At 43.8% G+C, this 26,133-nt stretch overlaps 1 protein-coding gene across 1 annotated transcript; it reads left to right on the forward strand.

Moving 5' to 3' along the window:
- The first annotated feature begins 252 nt into the window (after positions 1–252).
- Positions 253–24,417, forward strand: NOP14 (NOP14 nucleolar protein). The gene is made up of 18 exons (XM_035113142.3): positions 253–601; positions 2,258–2,392; positions 4,884–5,025; positions 5,901–6,043; positions 6,276–6,410; positions 8,212–8,334; positions 10,016–10,144; positions 10,875–11,157; positions 12,067–12,197; positions 12,322–12,407; positions 13,487–13,622; positions 14,540–14,641; positions 17,753–17,906; positions 18,096–18,252; positions 19,326–19,473; positions 21,625–21,740; positions 22,825–22,980; positions 23,802–24,417. Exons 1-18 carry the CDS (start codon positions 401–403, stop codon positions 23,893–23,895), a joined length of 2,571 nt encoding a protein of 856 aa, XP_034969033.3. The 5' UTR covers positions 253–400; the 3' UTR covers positions 23,896–24,417.
- Positions 24,418–26,133: the final 1,716 nt, after the last annotated feature.

Raw genomic sequence — 26,133 nt, forward strand, 5'->3', positions numbered from 1 at the left:
ACAACCCCGCTGCGATTGGCAGGCCGGTTACGATCCGCCCAGCGCCGCCACGGGATTGCGCAGGCGGGACAGTGCCAGGCCCAACTCCGCCCGCCAGCAGGGGGCAAGCGGACTCCCGAAACGCAGTCGTGAAGAATGAAGCGGCAGGGAAGCCGTAAAGACCCCCGCGCGAGGCATTCTGGGATGCGCCGTTCCTTTCTCTCTAAACGGCTTCGACTCTACGGTCCGTTTCCGCCGGAAGAGAGATCTCGCGACACTAGAGAGCGAGAGTTGCCGCGCAGAGGCTCACGTTCGACCCACGGCGTGAGCTGCTGGCTTTCGGGGCTCGTGGGGTTGGGTGAGCTCCGTCGACGGGAGAGAACTGCGGGAGCGCCGCTCCGTGTGAGACGCCGCCGCCGCGATGGGCAAAGCGACCAAGCGGAAGGGGGCCGGTGGTGGCGCCGCGAAGCGGGCTCAGGGCCTCGCCGCCGCCGCTGCCCCCTCGGTGTCGAGCAACCCCTTCGAGGTGAAGGTCAACAGGCAGAAGTTCCACATCTTGGGCAGGAAGACGAGGCACGACGTGGGGCTGCCGGGTGTCACGCGCTCTAAGGCCCACAGGAAGGTGAGCCCTTGGCTGCCGCCGTAGACACGTGCCTCCGAAGTTGTGAATATGATGATGATGATGTATTATTAAGTCTGCTCGTCGCTTTATTTTAGCCGTTGCAGCCCGAAGCGACTGACAAACAAACAAAACCCGCAGAGATACGTTAAGACCGGGTTGGTGGGGGGGGCGTGAGATACATTAAAGATATACCGCCCACTTTTAAAAGGCCACATATTGTATAATCGACCTAAGGCCTGTTTATAGAGAAAGGTTTTCGCCAGGCACCTAAAGGGTTATTATGAAGATCCTACCTGGGAAGGGCTTTCCACAAACTGGGAGCCACCACAGAAAAGACCCTCTATCCTGCTGCCACCTTCCAGACCTCTCGTGGAGGAGGCTTATGAAGAAAGGCCTCAGATGGTGTGGAGAGGCGGTCCTGAGCATGTGCAAGTACACAGCTAAATTGTTCAATTTCCACATCAATCAAAATAAGATCTAAGAGATACAAAAGTAATATCACTAGCAGCAACAAAACTCCTAAACAACACACCAGCCTCAAAGTGTTCAGCAACCTCATCTGTCATAACTGGTATGGAGCTCACCTACAAGATCACCTGCGATTAGATGGCAAGAGACTCTTGACTGTGCCTCGAGTCTCTGTTGGCTAGGAATGCATGAGGTGTAGATTGTGCTCTTGCTAAATGCATACCTGAAAATGGGGCCAGACAGTTTTGCAACACTCCATGTCTTGGTATGATGTGGGATACAAATCTTTCAAAGGCGCTTACAAATGACATTAAATTAATTTTAGCAAACGCTATACAGTAAATAATACTGGCATGCTAAAAAAAAACCCATCATGACCTTTGCCATAAGGCAGTTGGTGAAAGAAAGGTGAGGGGGGATTTTGGGGGAGCCTAGTTAAAGCAGGCTTTGTAGTAGTCTTTATCTGCCTTCCCTAACCTGGAATCCTTTTCAGAGGACAGTTGGTGGAAAGTGACCTGGCGGGGAGATGGGACATGTCTAAAAGCAAATTCATATGAGCTAAAGGTAAGAATAGTTCATGTGTTTCCTAACTATGGGACGCGGGTGGCGCTGTGGGTTAAACCACAGAGCCTAGGGCTTGCTGATCAGAAGGTCGGCAGTTCGAATCCCCGCGACGGGGTGAGCGCCCGTTACTCGGTCCCAGCTCCTGCCAACCTAGCAGTTCGAAAGCACGTCAAAAGTGTAAGTAGATAAATAGGTACCGCTACAGCGGGAAGGTAAACCGCGCTTCCGTGTGCTGCTCTGGTTTGCCAGAAGCGGCTTTGTCATGCTGGCCACATGACCCGGAAGCTGTACGCCGGCTCCCTCAGCCAATAATGCGAGATGAGCGCCGCAACCTCAGAGTCTGTCACGACTGGACCTAATGGTCAGGGGTCCCTTTACCTTTCCTAACCAAGCATCACCTAATTTTGCGTCTTGGTCAAGAGGATAATTCAGGCTGGGGAAAACAGTGTGAGAACTAAAAACCAGCAGGTGAGCAGCTAAAAAGCCCGAAAACACATTATGTATAAGCAGGTAGCATTGTAATCTAATAACATATGGCTTGTAACATGTTTGGCTATTGCTTATTGGTGCCCTGTTTGAGTAGTATTTGTCTCTGCCTTAATATAGTGGCATTTTGTTTTTCAGCGTATTCAGACTTTGCAGAAAGAATACAAAGACAAGGAAAAATCCAATGTCTTTAAAGACAAACGTTTTGGCGAATATGATACCAAAATAAGTCCAGAAGAAAAAATGATGAAGAGGTTTGCTTTGGAACAACAGGTAACAAATGAAAATGATTTCAGAAAGTGACTTGGCAACTCTTTAGAAATTTCCTCTTATCTTATAAATAAATATTGAATTGCATCAACATTTGAGCTGTATTTTTACTAAGTAATATTATAGCAAAGTTGAAGATATGTTCTAACTTAATTCCACATTTTACTAAGACCAATTTTTTCCACTTCTCCAAGAGGTTTGTAGTTCCCTTTCTCTCTTACCAAACAAAATTTCCAGTAACATTAAACTGTGATCCTATGCACAGTTAATTGAAAGTACCATATATACCTGAGTATAAGTCGAGTTTTTTCAGCCCAAAAAATGGGCTGAAAAAGCCGCCCTAGGCTTATACTCGGGTGAAGCGGGCAGAGGCGGAGAAAGGCACAGGACCGGGAGTTTGGAGACCCCGTCCTATGCGTCCTCTGTGCGAGGCGGTGGGGAGGGAGAAACGGGGGTTCGTTCCTCCCTGCTCACTGCCCCCACCTGACGCGCTCTTCCCTCCCCTTGCCCAAGCTAGGAGTGGAAGTGCTGCCATGCAGGGCAAAGGGAGCCGACGAGGCACCGGCTGCTTCTGCGACTCTGCTCCACTCCCCCTTTTTGCCTCTTTAACCCCATCGGGGCTTCCCGCTCACTGGTTCCGAAATGGTGGACTCTCCGAGGCTGGAAGAGGCACGGACACGCCCAGCCCTTATGGGGTTAAAGAGACACGCTTGCTGGACACGAGAGAGGCAGGCGGCTGCGGCAAGAAACAGCAGCTTTTGAGGAGCGAACGAAATGGTGCTGCTGCTGCTGCCGCAGAGGGGGGGGACGAGCGGGAGAGGTAGCAGCATCGGCCCCTCCACACCCTCCTCCTCCCCGCCACCCTTCGGCTCAACTTCACCTGCGCAGGAGGGCGAGCTGGCAGACGATCCTGCACACTTTCGCCTCAGGGCGCTTTCCGCCCTCGCAGGCGCCCCCTCCCTCAGCCGGGTGTGTAAGAGGTGGGGGTGGGGCTCATCTCCCCCTCCCCCAGAAAGAGGGGTAGGAGGGTGGTCGAGTGCTCCCCTCCCTCTTTCCTTCCCCTTCCTCAGTTCTGCTGCTGGAAAGGCTGACTCGCTTTTCTATCCTCTTTTCACTCACACACAGACACACAACTGCGTCATTGAAGGCTGTCTCCTCCACACACACACACCTCCGTTTCATTCAGCTCCTTCATTGCTCTCCTGCTGCAATCCAAACCTGATGGTGGCTTTTTTCTTTTACAGTATTTTTTTGTCTCCTCCCCCACTTTCCCCGTGCTTCTCTCTATTTCTTTCCATGGGCTATTGTTCTTTTCTTCCCCTCTGCTTTTGTAAATTCTTTTGGATTATAAGCAATTCTTCACCTACTCCAAAATATATTTTAAGGGAGGTGTTGAAAAATAGGCTGTTAGTTTAGCACATAAGGCCAACTGGTCATTACTTGTATCATGTGAGAAGGGCAGCAAAAGCGTGTATAGAAGGAAGAGGAAGGAAGAAACAAGGGAAGAATTGAAAGCTGGCATATGGCTCTTGGTGTTCAGGTAAACGATGGTTAAGCCATCTGAAAGTTTGCTTTCTCTGCAGCAAGGTGGTTTTTATCATTTATTCATTTTGCAGAATTTTGTTGGGTCTGTCTAGCAAATGCCATATGTAAATTAGACATCAAAGTCACTTGAAAAACTTAAAATATGTATGTGGATAAGAGTTAAGAGAACTACAGAGCAGAGATTAAGTGAGCAACATGAAGGAAGAGACAGTGTTTCCTGCTGAGGGAAAGGATAATAGGAAAAGCAAAAGTTATAAGCTTTGAAATATTGCTTTTGTTCCTACCGTAAGGTGTATGATGAAATATAAATGTGTTTGACTGCATGCTTTCAGACCATGGGTTTGAGCTTTGCTTGTTTTCACTGTGGATAAACAGCTCACAGTTGCACAGCTATAAAACAAATACCTGATCGAAAAGTGTGTTTTATGAATTGCGTATTGGGCCATTTTACAAGGGTAATTGTTGTTATAGTTATACAAAAAAGAAAAGCATCATTTCCACCAAATCATATTTCAATTAAATAATGAATATGATCTTACATCATTGTTAAATTTGTCCCCCACACACACACACCCAAAAAAGTTGCCTGTCTCTCCAATACCTGTTTTCATAGAATCCATTGCCCGTCAGTCATAGTGCATTTATATGTAATTGCCATATCCCAGATTCTGTAAAACCATTCAGAGGGGAGGAAATCTCCCATCACCTATATGTTGACTTTGACATTTTAGCTGCAGCCAGGAATGTACTTTTCTACATTTACTCTCTACATACCCTTCTAGATAGAGAACTACTTTCTCTTGATTCCAGGCCTTACCCAGAAGTCTAAGCTTCTTTACTTAACCGAAGTATAGGCACAATATCTCAATGTCTTGACAATGTGGATAGGAATTAACATTTTACCAAAGATCACAAAAAACACTTACTGATTTGTTTTGTTTTGTTACAGAAAAATTATGAAAAGAAAAATATATATAATCTCAATGAAGATGAAGATTTAACCCACTATGGCCATTCTCTAGCAGACATTGAAAAATGTAATGATACTATTGATAGTGACAGCGACACTGAAGAAAGAGGAATGCTCTCAGGTAAGGAGGGTCAAAAAGGCAGAGTGGTACATATGTCCTACTATACGGCAATTGTGTGTTACATAAGGCAGCACATTTTCTATTTATTGCAATGGTGGAGTTTTTCAGATGCAAGTAGCTACAGTTATCCAAAAGTGTGATGGAACATGAAACTAAAATTTGGCACATGCTCTAATTTTACACCCATACAGTCATGCCTCGGCTCCTGAATGCCTTGGGAGTCAAACGTTCCAGCTCCCAAATGATCGAAAACCAAAAGTGAGTGTTCTGGTTTTCAAACGTTCTTTTGGAAGCTGGGCTTCTGATGGGGCTTCCGCAGCTTCTGATTGGCTGCAGGAGCTTCCTGCAGGCACTCAGAAGCCGCGCTCTGGAAGTTGAACGTTTCGGAAGTCGAACAGATTCCGGAACGGATTCTGTTCAACTTCTGAGGTATGACTGTATTTAAAACTCTACTTTCAGAAGTTAAAATTATAGTGTGATAGCTAACGTAAGTTGAGTAGATCCATTGAAACTAATAGGCTTTAAGTCCATTGATTTCAGTGGGTCTACTTTGCGAAGGAGTAATGACAGATATGATTAAAAATGTCCTGTTTATTTCATTTAGCACAGTCTCTAGAGTTGGAGAAATTTTTGGACATGCCACCCCTAGAGATACCATGTAAAACTCCTTAGTGTTTCCTAGGACACAGAAAAAATATCCTTGGGTTCTTAGCAAACATTGCTGGCTTAGTTGGTACTTTTGCAGTGGAATTCTAACCATGTTTACTCAGATGTAAGCACTATTGAATTCAATAGAGCTTCTTCTCCAATAAATGGGGTTAGGATTGAAGCCTCAGTTGACCTTTTCCTAAGCAGCTTCATTCTTTCATTTCTAGCGGAATTAACAGCTGCTCACTTTGGAGGTGGTGGACTTCTCTGCAAGAAAGCCATCACAGGGAAGGAAAACGAAGAAGATAAAAAACCTAAGTCACGGAAGGAGCTCATTGAAGAACTGATAGCAAAATCCAAACAGGAAAGGGTAAACTCTGGGTTTCTTGTACTAAATCTGAATTCCTTTGAAATTAAAAAATGAAATAAAACAAGCAATGTTAACCAATATGTGCCATTTTCTGTGAGATGCAGTGTTCAATTTGGTTCTGTTTTGGCTGTGTACAATTTCAGTTTCTCTTGGTTTTCAAGAGAGGAGTTTGCACATTAAAGACTAGCTGTATGATAGACCATTTACCACAATTGTTCTTTTTTCTATTTAGAGGGAGCGGCAAACACAGAGGGAAAATACTTTGGAGCTTACAGAAAAACTTAACAATGATTGGAAGGAGGTTCAAGGCTTTCTGTTCCACAAGAGCCCAAAGCTGGAAAGACAAAATCAAGAGGAAAAGCTCAAGGTAAACCTTATTTTACTTGCTATCCAGTTTTACTTCAAATTCCTGTATGGAATTAAAGAGAAAAACTGAAGCTTTGTGAATTTTAGTGGTACTCTCTTAGCATGCTTCCCTGCTCTTTCTTAACGTCCTGTGCATTTAGGTGATAGTCTAGATTCTGCTTTGCCACGTCCTCCTCTCTCCAGGCTCCGTAAATCTGGATCTTCCTTATTTATCTAAAGCCTTTTTACTCTTATTCAGTCAAAAATTCTAAATTATATTGCAGATGAATTTTTAAAAAAGACAGTCTCTGCCCTCAGGATTACAATCTAAAAGACACACACACAATATTGAAGGGAGGAGAAAAAAAAGGGATAAACTTGGGCACCAGTTCTTAAAGCTAAAGTTTTTAAATAACCATCTGGTATGGAAACAGTTCAAGTAGCTTGATGGAATGGCAGTTGCTAGGTGACAGTAGATGGATAGTCGGAGGCATCTGGTGTGTCAGCTAATGGAATAGCCCACCCTCCCTTCTCAGAAATTCCAAGTGTTAAGGTACCTGTCTCTGAAGGCATTCAGTCTGTTACAGATAAAATCAAGTGTTTGTTCTTGTGTCCTTCAAAAAAAAGTGAAGAGTGCAGGCCGCCAACTTGTGCATTCTTGTAGATGATTCTCAACTGTTTCAGTGGTGGACGTGTAAGTAGGTAAGCTTGCAATCCAATCCGCACCTAGTAAGTCCCATGGAACACAAAGGGGTTTACTTCCACATAGACATGTATAGGATTCCATTGCAAACTAATGAGATGTTCGTGAGTCCTGTCTGGGTCTAGGCAGCTATTTGCAGTGTCATATGTACACTGCCTTAGATTCCATGACAGAAGAAAGGTGGGAAGTAAATGTAAGAAAAATTGTAATGAAGTTATAATGCTTCCTGGTTTGGGAGTTAAAATAGATGTTAATGAAATACTTCAAGGTTTTTAATGCAAACTTTTATGCCAAAGAAATGGAAGTTGCTCCCAGTTCCAGTCACCACACAGAAAAAGGTTCAGATAGTTTACTGTTGCAGAAGATAAGGCTCAGTAAACCAGTTCTGGACGTAGATATATACAGCTTGTAGGCTTTATATATACAGATACATGCAAGTACAGGATATCTCCGTTGCTCTAAATAAGTTCAGTAATTCAAGATGTAACACTGGACAAAAGTAACATTGACTAACAGACTAGCTGCAGACTAACAGATTGACACCTGAAACTATTGAATTAGCTGATACAACATTAATCACAGATATGGTTGTTGCCCTGGGCATTACCATAGCAACTGGCTTGGCTGACCATGCACCTTGAATTAGCTCATCCATGGGGTAGTTTACACTCATAAAGGAAATTAACCCTTTCTCATGTCCAGTTTCTTCAACATACTGTTGGAGCTGCATGCCTCTGAATACAGTGGTACCTCTGGTTGCAGTCACGATCCGTTCCAGGGTGTCGTTCGCACCCCGAAAAGTCCATAACCAGAGCGGCGCTTCTGCACATGCGCGCACGGCGAAACCCAGAAGTAAACACTTCCGGGTTTGCCGCGTTCTTAACCCGAAAAAAATGCAACATGAAGGGTTTGCAAGAAGAGGTTGGGGAGAGCACTGTTTCACTTGGGTGGGTCCTGCTCGTGAGTTTCCCACATGTGTCTGGTTGGCCACTGTGAGAGCATGCGGCTGGACTAGATGGGCCTTTGGCCTGAACCAGCAGGGCTACTCTTAGGTTCGTATTGTAGAGCACAGCACAATGACTGTTACTGTTACTGTTTGTGATTATTTTTTTCCCCACAGCCTGATGAATATGATATGATAGTTCGGGAGCTTGGGTTTGAAATGAAGGCACAACCCTCTGGTAGGATGAAAACAGAAGAAGAGTTAGCAAAGGAAGAGCAAACGAGACTCCTCCAATTAGAGGTATGATGTTTGTGTATTGTGTTCCACATAATAATAAACTGTTTTCAGTGACTGTGAATATACAAGGTGCCATAAATATCCATGAAATATTTTTACTTGAAATAGCTGAAGGATTTTCTCCTACCATATATACCTGCCCAGACCTGGAGACCTTCACTGCAGTCCCTTCTCTGGGTCCCCCTGCCAGCTGAGGCTGGACAAGTAACCACTAAAGACAACATTCTTCCCAGGAGTGCCTTCCCCAGAGAGGCTTACCTGGCACCTACATTGTCTAGTTTACGCTACGTGAAACCTTTTAACACTCCCAGGCCTTTTAATTCTAGCTTCATTTTAGTTCATTTTAGATCTGGACACTTAACTTGTTTTTCTCCCTTTGCTGCTTCTTGAGTTGGTTTTTACATGGATTTTAGGCATTTTAACACTGTTTGGTTTGGTTTTATGCTAAGTTCTGAGTTTTTATGTAACTGGATTTGAAGTTGTTTTATTGAATTGTATTTTGTGTATTTTATTGATCATTTGTAAACCACACGGATTTTGATTAGGGGAGGCCTGGATATTGAATACATAAATATCAAATTTTCTTTGCACAATTTTAGAGCCAGAGTGCTATAGTGGTTTAGAGTGTTTGGTTTAGACTTCAGATTGACCTTAAACTAGTCCAACCTACATCTTAACCACAGGATGGTTATAAGGATAAAATTGGGGTATTCTGTCCTGAATGTTTTGGACAAGATACAAATGTAATCAACAGATTATGCATGTTTTATGTTAAATTTGATTCATGTAGATCTTAATTTACTGGAATAATCAGTTCCAACCTGGCCAAGTTGATCTGAAAGGCTCTTTCCCCAAACTCTGCCCATCAGCTGATGTTCCCAGCTTATATCAGCTGATGGAGGACTAATGAAGGTCCGTCCTGTTGCGTGCTCTTCTGCCAGCTTGGTCCCTGCTGGTGAAGCAGACTCCTGCAGCAGGAGGATTGAACCTGCTGGGTGCTGCTTCTCCAGTGTGTTCCTGGTGAAGCAGTTTCATCCCCATACCCTGTTGGACAATTTTGTCAGTTGGATGGGGATTGTCCACCTGTCAGTAACCTGGCATTGTCATGACATTAGATGCTTGACAGACAGATTGCCTCATAGGGTAAAGATAAAGGCACCCCTGACCATCAGGTCCAGTCGTGTCCGACTCTGGGGTTGCGGTGCACATCTTGCTCTATAGGCCGAGGGAGCCGGCGTTTGTCCGCAGACAGCTTCTGGGTCATGTGGCCAGCATGATGCTTCTGGCGAACCAGAGCAGTGCACGGAAACGCCGTTTACCTTCCCGCCGCCGGAGCAGTCCCTATTTATCTACTTGCACTTTGATGTGCTTTCGAACTGCTAGGTGGGCAGGAGCTGGGACCGAGCAACGGGAGCTCACCCCGTTGCAGGGATTCGAACTGCCAACCTTCTGATCAGCAAGCCTAGACTCAACCCACAGCGCCACCTGGGTCCCACCTCATGGGGTGGGGACATATAAAGATCTGGCTTACTGTACCAAAATTGTTCCCCATCACTGACAAATATGAATGCCTCCATCATTAATTGAATGCTGGCACCATTGTAGCAAAATTTCATCATACCTTCTGTGATAAAAATTAGGCTAGCTGTTAATGTTATTCTTCTCAACATATTTTACATTGCAGGCTGACAGATTACGTCGGATGCGTGGAGATGAGCCTGAGAAAGAAAAGAAACTCAAGCACATATCAGCTGATGATTTGGTAGATGGATTCCTCCTTGATAAAGATGACAGGCGTATGCTTTCTTATAAGGTACATGTTTTTTCATTGAGTTTTTAAAGAAGCTGAAACAAAAAGATCACAATCCAGCCATGCTAACCTTGGGAGCAAATTGCAGAGGCCTTCAAATTACTTTGAAGACTAGGTATGCAACATTGCTGGCACATGAATTTAAATCCCTTGTAGTTGTACGGCTGGTCATGGTGTTGCACAGGGAAGTCTGCTTTCTCCCCCAGCCTGACACCCTGTATCTTGGACCCATCCCCTTCAGTAATACCCCCAGTGGGAGTCATAGAGGGATGGTCTGACCAGAGATAGTCTGCGGCTCAAGAGGAATGGAGCTAATGTTTCTTTTGGGGCAGTGCTCCATTGCACCCTAGCAGCTGGACCACTGAATGGAAGCAAGTAGGGAGAACTGAGAAGTTGTTTTGCTGTCAATTCTCCCCCTACTATTTCATCAGAGTGGTCCTGGACCTGCCTATTTTGCTGTGGACACTTTCTTTGTTGTTGACTGTCCCTTTTTTTAGCTACCGGTATGTCAGTCGCAACTGCTTCTAGGGAGAGAGTAAGTGGGGAGGCATTTTCTGAGCCATACTCTTTGCCAGGTTTTTCTTCTCAAAGGTTTTTCCCTCCCCATAGTTTGCAGGGAGATCATCCCCAGAGTCTCCACCAGTCAAACAAGTAGGAGACTTCACTGAGAAGCAACCTCTGCTTTAATGCCTAAAGATTTCCGCTGATTAATATAATTCAACCTATTAAATAGGATGGCAAGCTGAATATTGACGATGATAAAGACCAGGAAGAGAGTGTGGAGAGAGAAGACGGAGGCAGTAGTGATGGAGAGGAAAGTGATGAAGAAGCTGTGAGTGGTGCTGACGATATTGACGATATTGACAGCGCCTCTGATTTTGAAACTGAAGAGGAAGCCATTGCTAGTGAAGAACAGAAAAGGGGAAGGGGGGAAGGAAGCAAGAATGAATTGCATACGAAGAAGCAAGATGCCAAAAGAGAAGCTGCAAAACTGGAGGTGCCATATTTGTTTGCTGGTAGGAAGAAACATCTGTATTCAAATTGCATTATGTACTTTCTGTAGAGGAGAGCACTGCTTCTAGTTCACTGGTGGAATATAGTGTGGTCTGGTTTTTCAGGAAAAAAACATCATCTAAAACATGATAAAATAATCTCTTGAAAGTTCAAATCTTAAACAGCATTTACATTGCTGCCTTCTGGTTTAACCACAAAACATGGGGGAAATGTGGAATTTGGCCTGTTAGATGCCTAAGAAAGAGGAGGAACAGTGGAACTTATGTCAGATTCGGAGGAAACACCAGGGGCAGGACTACGAAAGTGAGCTAACTACCACCTTCTGATTACTAAAGCCATCTCTGCATTAGGCTTGTGCTCTCCTGAACCACACCCAGTTGAGTAAACCTCAAAGGGTGTTTCTGTTCTTGAATGAGCCCCACTCATTCAATCTGATGCTCTCTGAGTGGTTGGCACTTTTCACAAGCAAAAAATTGAGTGGTAGTGCTCTGAGCCTCTAAAACCTAAAACAGTTTTTTATGCATGTCATTAAAATTGCTAAAGTGGATTGCATCACTTAATTTCCAACATTCTCCTGCATAAAGATGATGATGCCATATTAAAACAACCTGATGAGGGGGAAAGCAGGTGCAGCATGATGAAGAGACTTGGAGGTAGCTGCCCCAGCCTTCAAGGTTACCTCTGTTTTTTCAGTTTTAGCCAGAGCCAGCTCAAGGGATTATCACACCTTACTTAGCTGTCCAGAGAACAGGAATTCCTGAAAGGTGCCACTCTGGATCCCATATTCTTTAGCTTCAGGGCAAAGGGAAATTTTAGTCTTTGTTTTGTAACCATAGTGCAATTTTTCTATGGCATATTGTTTGAGCTTTGTTGCGTGTAAGCTAGCTATATGTTTTTCATTTTTACAATAGCTCCAGAATCTTATGAGCAACTTGAAGCTGAATTGTTGGGAAGAACGACAGAAGAACAACTGCTTGTAATTGAACGAATTCGGAAGTCTAATCATCCAAGCCTTGCAATGGGAAACAAAGCAAAGTTAGAGGTATGTTTTTGTGATCATGTACGTTATTCACACATCAATATGGGGGGGCAGTTTTTGCTAATTGAAGGGAACAAAGTACTTTGCATTCCAGAGTTCATTTACTTTTTAAAAACTTATCCTGTAGAAACTGTTTGAATTCCTTCTGGAGTATGTTGGGAAGCTGGCACGTCAGACGCCTCCGGATCTGAAAACTGTTGATAAGTTGGTAATGTAAGTATAATATTTTTTTATTTCAATGTAAATTGTCTCCAGCACACACAAATTTTATTGTATTTGCTGCTCTTTTTGCTGACACAAATTCACTCCCTGTGCTTTGCTTAGCTGTACCAGACCTAAGGTTAGTTTCAGCCAGTGTGTCAACTAGTTTTTAAATTTTGGTTTAAAACAGGCACCCCCAAACTTCGGCCCTCCAGATGTTTTGGACTACAATTCCCATCTTCCCCGACCACTGGTCCTGTTAGCTAGGGATCATGGGAGTTGTAGCCCAAAACATCTGGAGGGCCGCAGTTTGGGGATGCCTGGTTTAATAGATAGGCATGGCTTGCAGCTGTGCAGATGTAATGCTCTCTGTGTTAGGCTATCCCTCAGCTTGGCCCAGGAACTGCAGCCAATGTAAAATTTGGCTGTTTGGCTGTTCACTGAGGCAGACTATTGCCATCATGTTACCCTGCTATTGAGAAAAATGCATTGGCTCTAGTTGGCTACCAGGCTATGTTCAAGGTGCTGAAACTAGTATACAAAGTCCTAGGCAGCTCAGGACCAGAATCCCTAAAGGTCATCCTTTATATGTCCAGCTGATCACTGACTCAAGACAGAAGGTCAGTGTAGCAGCTACCTAAATATTATGAAAATGAAACTTGCAATCATTTTATTGCCACCCTGGGCTCCATAGGGAGAAAGGACAGGATAGAAATATAATAAAGAAATTATGCGAGCAGAGACTATGGTTCCTGGCTGCTACTGGAAGCACTCATCTCCCCCGCCCCACTACAAAAAGTAAAAATATGAACAGACAAAGGAGCTCCCATACCTCACTGTAATGTGTCATGGCTTTTTGATCTGTAGTACTGACCTATGAGGTATTGGTGCCCATGTTTTGACATGTGGGAAATTGTCCCATTTTCAGTCTCTTCTAGTGACAAAGTGCTGTAGACTATGAATATGTCTGTTTTCTAAGTCACTGAGAAATACTGTATTGTTTTGGCTGTAAACAATAGTTCATTCTTCTTTTGGAATTAAAAGGGCATTAAATGTTGTTCTTAAATCTGACTTGAGCTTCTTCTTAACAGGCCCTTGTATGATCTTTGCCAGATGTTCCCTAAAGCTGCAAGTGATCATGTTAAACGTGTCCTTCAAGATGCTACTCATGACATGGAAGAAATTCTAGCAGTGAAAGGTCATGCGGCATTTCCAGAGTTAGATATGGTATATCTTTTTGTTGGAGGTCCTACCTGAAATATTAAAAGCATGGTGGAACAGCCACTGAGGGGACTGTTCTGCCAGATTACAGCTGGGCCAAGCGTGACTGACCAAGAAGGCCTGGCCGTCTCACTGTTCCTTCTGAGTGAGGAAAGTAGAATGGAGACATGCACAAATTTTACAGTATTTGTGAACCGCCCTGAGATCTAGGGGTATAGGGCAGTATACAAATTTAAGAAATAATAATAAAAAATAGTGATTTCTTAAGACAAGTTGACTTCTTTTAGTATAATGTGCATAAACATATGGATGTTCTATGGTATAGTGCAGGTGTCAGCAACCTAAGCCCCATGGGCCAGAAGCGGCCCACGGAGGTTGTTTGACCAGCCCATGAGCAGCCCCTGAACCAAGCCACCCACTTGCGCACTGCGCTAAACCGGTACAGCGCGGGGACTTGCTTCTGTGGCGCCGAAAATTGCATCTGCACATGCACAACTACTGAAAATCGCGGGCGCGCACATGCAATCCAGCCCAAGCAAGATAAACCTTGCTGACCCCTGATATAGCATTTATAACACATTCCCTTGAATGTCCAGTGACTTCAAATGAGTTTAACCCTCATGCACCATGAAACTTGGGGACCTATCAGCTGCTTCTGAGCGGCTAGGTCTTGTGGTATTTTAGCAATTTATGAAACTGGAACTGCAGGGAGCAGATGTAGAAAACTGTTGCTTCACTTGAGCCATTTCTTTTCTGCATGGTTACATGGCTGCAGTGACAGGGCAACGGAATCCACAAAAACAGCTCAAGCTCCCTGCTGCGAGGGCAATGCGAAATGGGGCGTGACCATCCCCTTAGATAGCTTGCTGAGCAGTTGGTAATGTAATTTACCACTGTTACTGACTGAATATTTTTCCTTTCAGCTTATATACTTGAAAATTATTGCAGTACTTTTTCCAACCTCTGATTTCTGGCATCCGGTGGTAACACCGTGTTTGGTTTATATGAGCCAGCTACTCACAAAGGTATGTCCACAATATTGTTAATGACACAGATCTTTCTATAATAACCTAGTTGAAATGTGTAAAGATTTCCATTGAAACTGCAGTTAGGCATCTAAAAGAAGATGAAACCACTTGACTGTGTGCAAAGTTACCATCTTTGTAAATGCACTTGACTATATACAGAGACCATCGGCCTAAAGTCCTTATATCATTCCTTCCTCTTGGAGGACATAATTTGAGGTTGAACTTCCCTGAACACCATAAGACCAGGGGCGTAGCAAGGGAGGGGCGATGGGGTCGGGGCGCCCCGGGCTCCACCGACTACGGCCCCGCTACGCAGCAGAGCGGAACCTCTGGCAAACATCCCCAGCGCCACACAGGGACACAGCTGCTGCGGGGATGAAGCCGCTGCAGCTGTGAGCGGAGGATCCCGGATGGTAACATCCCCGCATAGCGCCGGGGACGTCCGCCCGTGGCTCTGCTGCGTAGCACGCATGCACGGAGCCGGCGTGCATGACGCATATGTCGCACGCTTCCTGTGCATGTGTTGTGCGCGGCAACGGCGTGCATGTGTGCTACGTGTGCCGATGCCCCGCCCCTGGGTGCATGCCCACGCTGCTGCCCCAGACCGTGGAAAGTCTTCGTCCGCCCCTGCACAGTACCTTTCCACTACCTGGGTTTAGTAGCCATAGTGGAAAATGGGGTGAATGGTGCAGGGGTTGTAATTATGTGCAGAGCTGAACCCGTTCTGAGATACGGTAAATGAGCAAGTGGAGAACGGCAAATTATAATAACTTCATAGCTATCTCTCTGCATAGTTTTAGGGCTTCAAGTCCGAATGACAGGACAATCTATGTGTGTGCATATGTATGGGAAAAGAGACCACTACAATGCAGGATTGTTCCGACCAAGAATGGGGAGTTAAAGCAATTTATAGCATTTATAAGGGACGCGGGTGGCACTGTGGTCGAAACCACAGAGCCTAGGGCTTGCCGATCGGTCGGCGGTTCGAATCCCCACGATGGGGTGAGCTCCCGTTGCTTGGTCCTTGCTCCGGTCAACCTAGCAGTTCGAAAGAACGTCAAAGTGCAAGTAGATAAATAGGCGGGAAGGTAAACGGCATTTCTGTGCGCTGCTCTGGTTCATACTGACTAAGGAAGCTGTACGCCGGCTCCCTTGGCCAGTAAAGCGGGATGAGCGCCGCAACCCCAGTTTCGTCGGTGACTGAACCTAACGGTCAGGGGTCCCTTTACCTTTTACTATAGCATTTATTTATAGCATTTATGTGTGCCCCTTTATAAAAAAAACAAAAACAAGATGCATGCAGATCTCGCTTTCCAGGGCTTTTATGCCAGATCTGTAGTGTTGCTGTCACAGATCATTCAAGTCCATTCTGCTGAGGTTACACACATTCCTTTCTATAGCCACATCACCACATAATCAAGTATTCGGGCTTGATTGCCAAGAGTTACTCGATTCCACGTTCTGTACTCTGTGTAAAGCTGTGGTGTACTGCCTCATCTTCCCTCATAACTTTCCAAGGCTGCAAAATTACCTTCCGCTTGCACATGCATGGGCAATGACCCAGGACGCGTGGGAGTTCCGTCCCGCCCCCACCCTCATAAGTAAGTGCACCACACCCTGTTCCTCCCTCTTACAGGTCCAAAGGGACCCACATGTTGGTGATTGCCCATTGGATGCGGCTAAAATGGTCGCCTCCTGCACAGGAATTGTAGGCCGGCTTTTGGCAGGGAGTTTCCACCCAGCTGCCAATTCCAAGTTACATGTGAAAGCAGTCTTGGCTTTTAGTAGACGTTGGAACTTTTATTTTTCAGGACTTATTTTGTAAAGGTGGACATTAATACAGTCCAACAAGAGTTTGTGAGACATCTTATAATTTATTGGTTTGCAACCTTTATTCAGTTCTGGCCTGCATTTCCTCAGTGTTGATGTGTTAGGCTGCAAGGTGGAGATAGACAGGGCCCAGTGCTAGGTGGAGCCATCTCCCTTTCTCTTTCTGCCAACCACTTTCTCTTTCACTCTTCCCTCTGTGTGAAATGACTGCAAGGCAATGGGATTCATTATTTGTTTTTCTGTTCCTCCGTATCCCTCTCTTGCTGTGTAAGATTCTTTTCACTACTCCCCTTCTGAGGTTTTTCACCTGCTTGGTGAAACTAAAAACATTCCCTGACCTTCTATCATACTTTGCCCTCTTCTTCCCCCTGCCAACACTCCCCCCCCAAAAAAAAACCAACAACCCTGTGAGGGTCTCTTCAATCGACAGGTGAAGAAGGGGCAGGATGCTCAGTCCCTCCTCCAGCAGTTTGCTGCACTTCCATGCTGGCTTTGGAGGAAGATTGCCTCTCTGCAGCCAACACAAACACCAAGGCAGTTCCCTGTGAGGAGCTCTTCCTCTTCCTTCCTCCTCCTCTTGAATGAAGCAAAGCGTCTTGCCCCCTTGCAGCCGGCTCAAACACCGGAGGCTGGGACTTCCCCACCTCAGTTTTAATGCATTGCAGTGGGTTCCAAAACTTTTTCATTGAATGCTTCTTAACCTTCAGGAAGGCAAGGAATCAAAGCACATTCAAAGAAATGTTTTAAAGCAATGAAAAGTAACTTCTATAGGTACAAAATAAAAAAATTCCTTCAGTAGCACCTTAAAGACCAACTAAGTTTTTATTTTGGTAGGAGCTTTCATGTGCATGCACACTTCATCAGACATCACACTTCTGATGAAGTGTGCATGCACACAAAAGCTCCTACCAAAATAAAAACTTAGTTGGTCTTTAAGGTGCTACTGGAATTTTTTTATTTTGTTTCGACTCAGACCAACACGGCTACCCACCTGTAACTAGTTCTATAGGTACAGTGGTACCTCTGCTTGTGTTCACCTCCAGTTACGTATCCTTTGGGATACGTACGTGGCAAACCCAGAAGTATTTTTCCAAGTTTCGCTGCATGTGCAGAAGCAGCACCTCGGTTGCAAATTCCTCGGGATGTGGTCGGAGTTCCGGAAGGAATCCTGTTTGCAACTGGAGGTACCACTGTACTGATAACCTGCTAACTGAGACTAATTAGAATAAATAGTTGGTTTTCTGTGTTTCATAATTGCGTGTGCTATTTTTTCTTTAGTGCGCAGTAACAACAGTGCAAGATGTCGTTAAAGGATTGTTCGTGTGCTGTCTCTTCCTAGAATATATATCCTTGTCCCGAAGATTCATCCCAGAACTTGTCAATTTTCTCCTGGGAGTTCTTTACATGGCTATACCAAAAAAAGAAGTTCAAGGTATGGTTATTGGGGAGAATATGCATAAATGTTCTCTCTATCTCTTCCCTCCCCCCCCCTTCTGAGTCTAGTTGGTTTAGTGCATTGGAATTTTTTTAGAATTCTGTCTCTCAATATTTTGAAATTTATCCTACTGTAAGATATTCAGCGATATTAAAACTAATCGCTGAGTGTGTTCTTATCTTCCAGATTATCCCTTGGTACATCCTTTTGTGTCACTAGGAAAACGCTCAGACTTACTTGTTGTCACTGACAAAGCAGATGCAGATACCTGGCAAAAACAACACCTTCCACTCCATATTATGACTAGATATAAAGATGACAGAACAGGCATGAATCATCTACGGTATGCTAGAATGTGTTCCTGCTGATATAGATCCAGTGCATAAATATTTAGTATAAAAGAACTGTATTTTATGTGCCTTAGCAACAGACACAGAATCATATTGTGGGCAAAATATTTCACCTTGCCTTTAGGAAATTGGTTAGTGGTAGCTGACTAAACTACTACGAAGCATTCTAATATCAAGCAAATCAGAAGAAATAGTCCTTTCATAGTCTTCAGAGACTAGAGAGTGCAGCCTTGCAGCTGTTGGAGAGTAAAAGCTGTCTGCAGATGAATTCCGCTGCTGCTCAAGACAGCTTCAGTCCCATTGTTCACAGACACATATGTGTTTGAAAAACCTCAGAGCTCATCTTGTCCAGCCCCCATGCCAGCTGCAGGAAATGTGGGGCAGGAAGTTCCATGGGGACATCCCTTGGGGATAATGTGTGCAGACCCAGAAATAGGGCTACAGGGTGCTACTTAGAGGAACGTCTTCCTCGTTGCTTAGTGCCCTCAGGTGCGATGAGGAACAACAACCACACGTAATTTCTTCTCCCTGCTGACCTCAGCCTTCCCATGATAAAGATGTAGAAGATGCAGACTTTGATAGCAAGGGGCAAGCAGTCCTATACTAATGCTTAGAGTCCCCAAGACCCAGGGAGGTTGAGTGAAATGTAATGTGATAATAGTTTAAATAGACCTGATAAAGCATGGAGTTTGTATGTAAGGGCTTACTGGCACTGCAAGATTTTGGGCCAGCCACTACCTTTTAGCATGCCCACAGAGGGCATGTATGCCCTACAGGGCTCCTTGGCTGAAGAACAGAAATTTAAAAGTAGCAGTGTGCATTTTTGTCTCTCCTTACCAGTCAGACAGCTCTAAGCACTTCAAGACTTTACAGTGGGTTGGGGAAACCGTCAATAGAATTGCTTTGCACAGTCTGGGAACATTCGCCTGTAAATTGTGCTGCAGCTTTTCTCATTTAATTGTGGGGCAGAAGTAGATACTTCAACTGTTCTAAATTCTTCATTAAAATTGCAATGCCAGTTTTGTCACTGAAGCTTTTGATATGACCACTACCGATTGTTTTACAGGTTATCATGCTTAGACCTGTGCCTGAACCTGGTGAAGAGATGTGCAATTGCATATGGATCACTTCCATCATTCAGTGAAATAATGCAGCCCACCCAAATGCTGCTTAGGACGCACATGCCAGTGATTAGGTACCCTCACCACCTGCAGGTAAAACATGCTGCCGCCTCACTGAGTTTCAGTCTGTGAAGCATTCTGGGGGGCAGACACCCAATGGACACATTTGTGGTACCTTACCAGATTGTACGACGCGGGTGGTGCTGTGGGTTAAACCACAGAGCCTAGGACTTGCCGATCAGAAGGTCGGCGGTTCGAATCCCCGTGACGGGGTGAGCTCCCGTTGCTCAGTCCCAGCTCCTGCCCACCTAGCAGTTCGAAAGCACGTCAAAGTGCAAGTAGATAAATAGGTACCGCTCCAGCGGGAAGGTAAACGGCGTTTCCGTGCACTGCTCTGGTTCGCCAGAAGCGGCTTTGTCATTCTGGCCACATGACCTGGAAGCTGTACGCTGGCTCCCTTGGCCAATAAAGCGAGATGAGCGCCACAACCCAGAGTCGGTCACGACTGGAACTAATGGTCAGGGGTCCCTTTACCCAAATTGTACACTGAGTCCTTTCGTTTGCTAGACGTCTCAAAAATGGTCAGTGTGGAAAGGCAAACTGCTTGACAGAATTTCTAAGAGCAAGTGACCAAGCTAATAACCAAAGTGGGCTTTTTATTAGCAGCTTTAGAATTTGGAGGGGAGGTTCTGTGCAACTCCTATATTCCATAGTTGCTGATAGAAATACAATCAGTGAATTTGTGTAATCCTCCTTAAACCATATAAGCCAGGCTTCCTCAAACTCGGCCCTCCAGATGTTTTTGGGCTACAACTCCCATGATTCCTAGGTAGCAGGACCAGTGGTCAGGGATGATGGGAATTGTAGTTTCAAAACATCTGGAGGGCCGAGGTTGAGGAAGCCTGATCTAAGCTATTGACCATCATTGCACTGTGTGGCAATGAATTCCATTAGTCAATTATGTGTTGTGTAATTAAGTGTTGTGACAGTCAATTTCATTGTGGGACCCCAGGTTCTTGTATTATGAGAGGGAGAAATACTTTCTCCACACCATATATAATTTCTATGAATCTCTCCCTCCCCTTTAGTTCTCTCCCTATTAGCAAAAAGCTCCAAACACTTTAGCCTGCCCTTTTGAGAGGTGGTATTCAATCTTCTGGACTACTTTGGTTCCCCTCTCCTATGCTTTTTCCACCTCTGATACAATGCCCTTTTAGAAGTCGGATAATCAGAACTGTGCATGGTATTTCAAATGCATCACACCACAGATGAATGTAAAATCAGTATGATGAAAAAGCTAATACCGTGCTAGGAATTATTAAATTTGCATACTAAGTTACCTTCCTCATGGAGCTATCTTCCACAATCGAAATACATTTCCTATTTAGTCACTGACAATTTGGATGCACTCACACTGTTGGAGAGGTAGCCTTTTGACCCAGTCTGTAACACTTTGCACACACTGAGCCTATGGCTTGCTGATCAGAAGGTCGGTGGTTTGAATCCCTGCAACGGGGTGAGCTCCCATTGTTCGGTCCCAGCTCCTGCCCACCTAGCAGTTCGAAAGCACATCAAAGTGCGAGTAGATAAATAGGGACCGCTCCAGCAGGAAGGTAAACGGCGTTTCTGTGCACTGCTCTGGTTTGCCAGAAGCAGCTTTGTCATGCCCCGGAAGCTGTCTGCGGACAAACGCCGGCTCCCTCGGCCTATAGAGCGAGATGAGCGCCGCAACCCCAGAGTCGGACACGACTGGACCTGATGGTCAGGGGCCCCTTTACCTTTACCCAACATTTGCCAATTCTCACAGTTTGGAGAGATCTCATTTGAGGTCTTTGCAGTCTACTTGGATTTTCACATCTTGATTAATTAGGTGATATCCACAAACTTGGCTGTTTCGTTGACTGCCTGACACCAGCTTGTGTATCAGTAGCACTCGGATATAGACCCCAACTGCCTGCTTGCTTCCATTGCAAGAACTGTTTGCTCCTACCCACCGCTTCCAGTTCCTTAGCTGGTTGTTGATCCCTCAAAGGACCCCTATCTTATTTCATGACCACTAAATTCACGTGGGCGTCTTTTGTTGGAAGACTATCAAAAACGTTTTTGAAAGCACCAGGCAAATTCAGATACAATTTCACTAACAGTTTTTTGTAAGTATATGTCAACTGTATTATAAGTGTATCTGTATATTTGTTTTATTGCGTTTTATTCAACTGCCTTTTTAAAGCAGAGTTTCATTTTCAGGAGCTGCTTGACAGTGTTCTGAAACAGCTGGAGAGCAAAGGGCAACGTTATCCCTTGGTGTGCGAAAAGAAAAAGCCAGTGCCTTTGAAGCTGTTCACACCCAAAATAGTGAAAGTGTGAGTGTCTCTAGCTCTGGAAGAAATACAGCTGAGTGTCATGTACGGAGGTTGCCTGTGTTGCAAATAAACCTGGACACTTTGTATCCATGACAAACCCTGTTCAACAATTGAAGTTGAATTGATAGCTCTGCTTAATCCACATAATTGCTTAGTGTTTACTGCTCCATGTGAAATTAATTCAGGTGATGAGACTAGGAAGAAAAGCTAAAGACATATAGCTAAGGTCCAGTGGTTGCATTCTATCTTGAATCATTAATGTTTGAACTGGGAACCATGTGGCTGGTAGTAATTATTTTGCCTTGGGTAGCATAAGAATTAACCACATATTTTGCCTTCCCACATGGTTTCTCGTGGTTTCAGAGCAGCCAGTGTGGCATGTGATCTAGCCATAGGGCAGCCTCTAAGTCAAAGTAATTAATCAGTATACCCTAAGCCTACCTGAGGTGTGCAAAAAACCTAGATCAGGCATCCCCAAACTTCGGCGCTCCAGATGTTTTAGCCTACAACTCCCATGATCCCTAGCTAACAGGACCAGTGTTTGGGGAAGATGGGAATTGTAGTCCAAAACATCTGGAGGGCCGAAGTTTGGGGATGCCTGACCTAGGGGGACTTCTGGTAGATATGCACCTATGTAAATCAGACACTTAATTTGAGGGTTAGTACACTAGATGCTACTAAAACAGTACTATGTAAGGAAAGGGAATTGCAAAGCATTGTGACCTTGCTGCTGCTGCTACTGTGAAACACCAGTTTATTTCTGTAACTTTATTCTAATGCCTTTAATTTACTGGCTTATAAAAGGCATTTTTAGGGGCTGCATCACCTTGTTAATAGCTGGAAGAAGCTACATAAATTAAAAATAACAGTTTATATATAAGGTGGAAATATTTCTGCTGTTTTTTACCTTTACATATGCTAAACCATATAAAAATGGATCAGATTTTTATGTTATGAAATTAATTTGCTGTGGTAACAATGTCCTCAATATGTGTGCAGTGTTGTTGATCCTGATGCAAAAAAAAGAGTTCCAGTTAAGTCCAGCAGGAAAGGGTGTTTGAGATAATGTACTTTATAATTTCAGCCTGGAATTTGGAAGAAAACAAGAAAGCAATAAGAAAGAGCAGGAAAGAAAACGGCTAATTCATAAGCACAAACGTGAATTTAAGGGAGCTGTTCGTGAGATCCGCAAAGATAACCAATTCCTTGCTAGAATGCAGCTTGCAGAAACCATGGAAAGGTAATGCATATATTCTTTTAATTCCCTTTGGTTTAGATTTTTTATCCTTGAGATAACTAAGAGAGACAGCAGTAAGGTGATCTATGCAATGGTTTTAATGTAGAAATGCACCAGATTTCAAATGAAATCAAACCCTTTATCGGATGGTCTGTATGTTTTATAGTGCATGATACAAAACTTTTATCAGTTCAGATAATGCCCTATTTATATTTTTCCAGCAATCACTAACTTACAAGTAAGCAACAGACTGCACTAATCCTCATATCTTGGCATGCAGTCTGCAGTGTTCTATTCATTCCCAAAAAACATTTTTGAAAGTTGCAGTTTCATCTTACAACTAGGACTGGTGTCAGAAAGAGTGGTCACATTGGAAAGAAATAGTCATCTGCAAGTGAATCTTTCATTGTCATTTCTCAAGACTTTAGGCAGTTTGTCCTCTTTCTACTCGAGCATTAGAATAATGCAGGTGGCATATGAGGCCCCTTCCTATTCTGAATCAAGCCTGTTCACCATGGCTAAGGAAGATATAGGCACTCAGCCTTTGTAGAGCATGGTTTGATCTCTGTCAGGGATTTGTTTCCATGTCTTTGAAGAATCGCCTACTATTAAGAATTCTGAAACCATGAGGTCATTTGAAAACTAGAAATGCTAGGTGGTCTGGAGAAAAACATTTGGTTCTCATGAATTTTGAAAGGTGGATGTGATGGGTGAGGATTTCTTATATCCACCAATTCAGTTAAAACTGTATCAGAGGTTGTATATTTCAAACCTTGATTGGACGGGTAGTTCCCAAATAAAAGTGATTTTATTTTAATTTTCAGGGATTCAGAAAGAAAAAGAAAAGTGAAACAACTCTTCAGGAGTCTTGCTCAGCAGGAAGGAGAATGGAAGGCGTTGAAAAGAAAAAAGTTTTAAATATACAGTAGTTTTATATTGTACAGAAGGAAACTAGAGACATTTTACATTTTGTGTTGTGCATCTTATGTGTGGGTCTATTACTAAGAGGGGGAAAACACAAACTGGACAGATAGGCATTTCCTTATAAAGGAATGTTCACGTTGAAAAAATGTATACCAGCTACAGACAGATGTTTATTTAGAAAAAGAATGTGGCTTTGGAAGAAGCTATTTGAAAGAAATGTGGAAACAGGAAATACAATGTTCTCTCCTCAACTGGCATTGTTGGTAGATGAGCAGCAAAACCACAGGATATCACTGGAGGGTTTTTTTCCTGGGGCAGCAATTGATTATTGGTGTCGGAAGGTGTGGTGTCTGGAACTCATAATTCGCTATTGCTTGACATGCAATTGGCCATTCACTTTCTTTCTAATATGCCAGAGTATAATGTGATACATTTGTATCCTGTCCTATGTTTGTGAATATAAATATATGCATAGATGCATAAAATCCAATAAACACACATACCAAAGAGAGACAATTCAACTCAGTCCATCAGACCTAAGCAGCTCTGAAATTACGGTATTTTTTCATAACATGTGGAACAATTATCCTGGCACTGCAAGCAAGTAGCACACTGGCCTCTGAACTAATTGGGAATAATTGTAGGCCTTTCCCTTCTAAGCAAGCTCTTGCTAATTAAAACCAAGTAAGTGTTGCATACAGGTGAAACTTGGAAAATGAGAATATCGTCGAAAAGGGCATTCATTTCAGTAACGCAACTTAAAAGGTGAAACCAATATATGAGATAGATGCATGACATGCAAAGCAAGATATGTCAAGCCTTTATTTGTTGTAATTATTTGTCGTTAGGCGAGTCAATTATAAATGGAATGGAATTAATGAAATGTAATAGCGATGTTTATTTTTGTATTATTGTAACTATTTGTTTTATTACTGTGGAATTTCCAAAAGAAAGCATGTAAAAATAAATAATAATAATAATAATAATAATAATAATAATAATAATAATAAGTTGCATTACTGAAATAAATGCATTTTTCGACGATACTCTAATTTTCCGAGTTTCACCTGTATATACTGGCAGTATCCAAGGTTGTACAAGCAGCCTTTTATTCCTACAGCATGGCTTGACCTTTCTCCCACACCCCTGTAGCCTGAGTCTTAATTGACTTTAATTCCATTTGTGAGAAAGCGTCATCCAGTTGGATCTTGGATTTGCTCACCTTCCAGGGGCCACTTCTGACAGGTGTTGGGGTACCTATATCTGTCAAATCACCTGATCAAACTGTAAAGATTCCTGCTGAAAGTTTCAGTGCCAAAGGCAAGCTGCACTTTTGCACTCAACTGGAGTGGGGCTTGCATTTTGTGCAAAATGTAAAAGATGCTGAATTGGTGGCAGAGCATTTCCTGCCTGCGCCCAGTCAGATGGGCAGCATATAAATAATGAATTATTATTATTAGGTTTAAGCCAGGTGCCGTTTGGCAAAAGCTGTGGCTGGGGGGGGGAGGGGGGGCTATCTAGGTTTCTGCACCAAGTGAAGCTTCCAGAGGGCACCATTGAGGCTCCCAGACTGTCAGCATTTACTGTGGGCTTCAGCCACAGCGAGAAAAGGAAAAAGCGAATGGCGTTTGTTGTAAGCGCCTAGCCGCCTTTGTTGCTGAGTGTTCATTTCAGATCCTTTCCCCTTGAAGTAGAAGGCTCATTTACGGTACAAGAGGAAGCAGGGAGAGGGAGGGAATAGTTGGACTGAGGCTGGTGGCTCTCCCCAGTGAAGCTGAAGATTGGGTCCCCTGTGGTTTTGTAACTGAAATTCTGAATAAAAAAATTCCTTCAGTAGCACCTTAAAGACCAACTAAGTTTTTATTATGGTATGAGCTTTCGTGTGCATGCACACTTCTTAAGAAATTCTGAAGAGAGGGATGGGGAAGCCTGCCCTCCAAGCAAAGTTGAAAATGTGCGTGTTTTGTTGCTGTCCACTGCTTTGTTTTGCTGTTAAATCTAAGGATCCAACTCCTGGGAATATACTTTCTCCTTTTTCTTTTTCCATGTCTCAGTTGTTGTTTTTTAGTCATTTAGTCATGTCCGACTCTTCGTGACCCTATGGACCAGAGCACGTCAGGTCTCAGAGATCAATTAAAAGTGATGAAGAGATCAGACTTTCCCATCTTGCCTTTTTTGGGGGGGGGGGCAGGAGCATTTGTCATGATAAAACAATTTAAATGGCAAATTCAC

This window comes from Zootoca vivipara, chromosome Z1 (genome assembly GCF_965207765.1).
Source record: "Zootoca vivipara chromosome Z1, rZooViv2.hap1.1, whole genome shotgun sequence".
NCBI classification, from domain to species: Eukaryota; Metazoa; Chordata; class Lepidosauria; order Squamata; family Lacertidae; genus Zootoca; species Zootoca vivipara.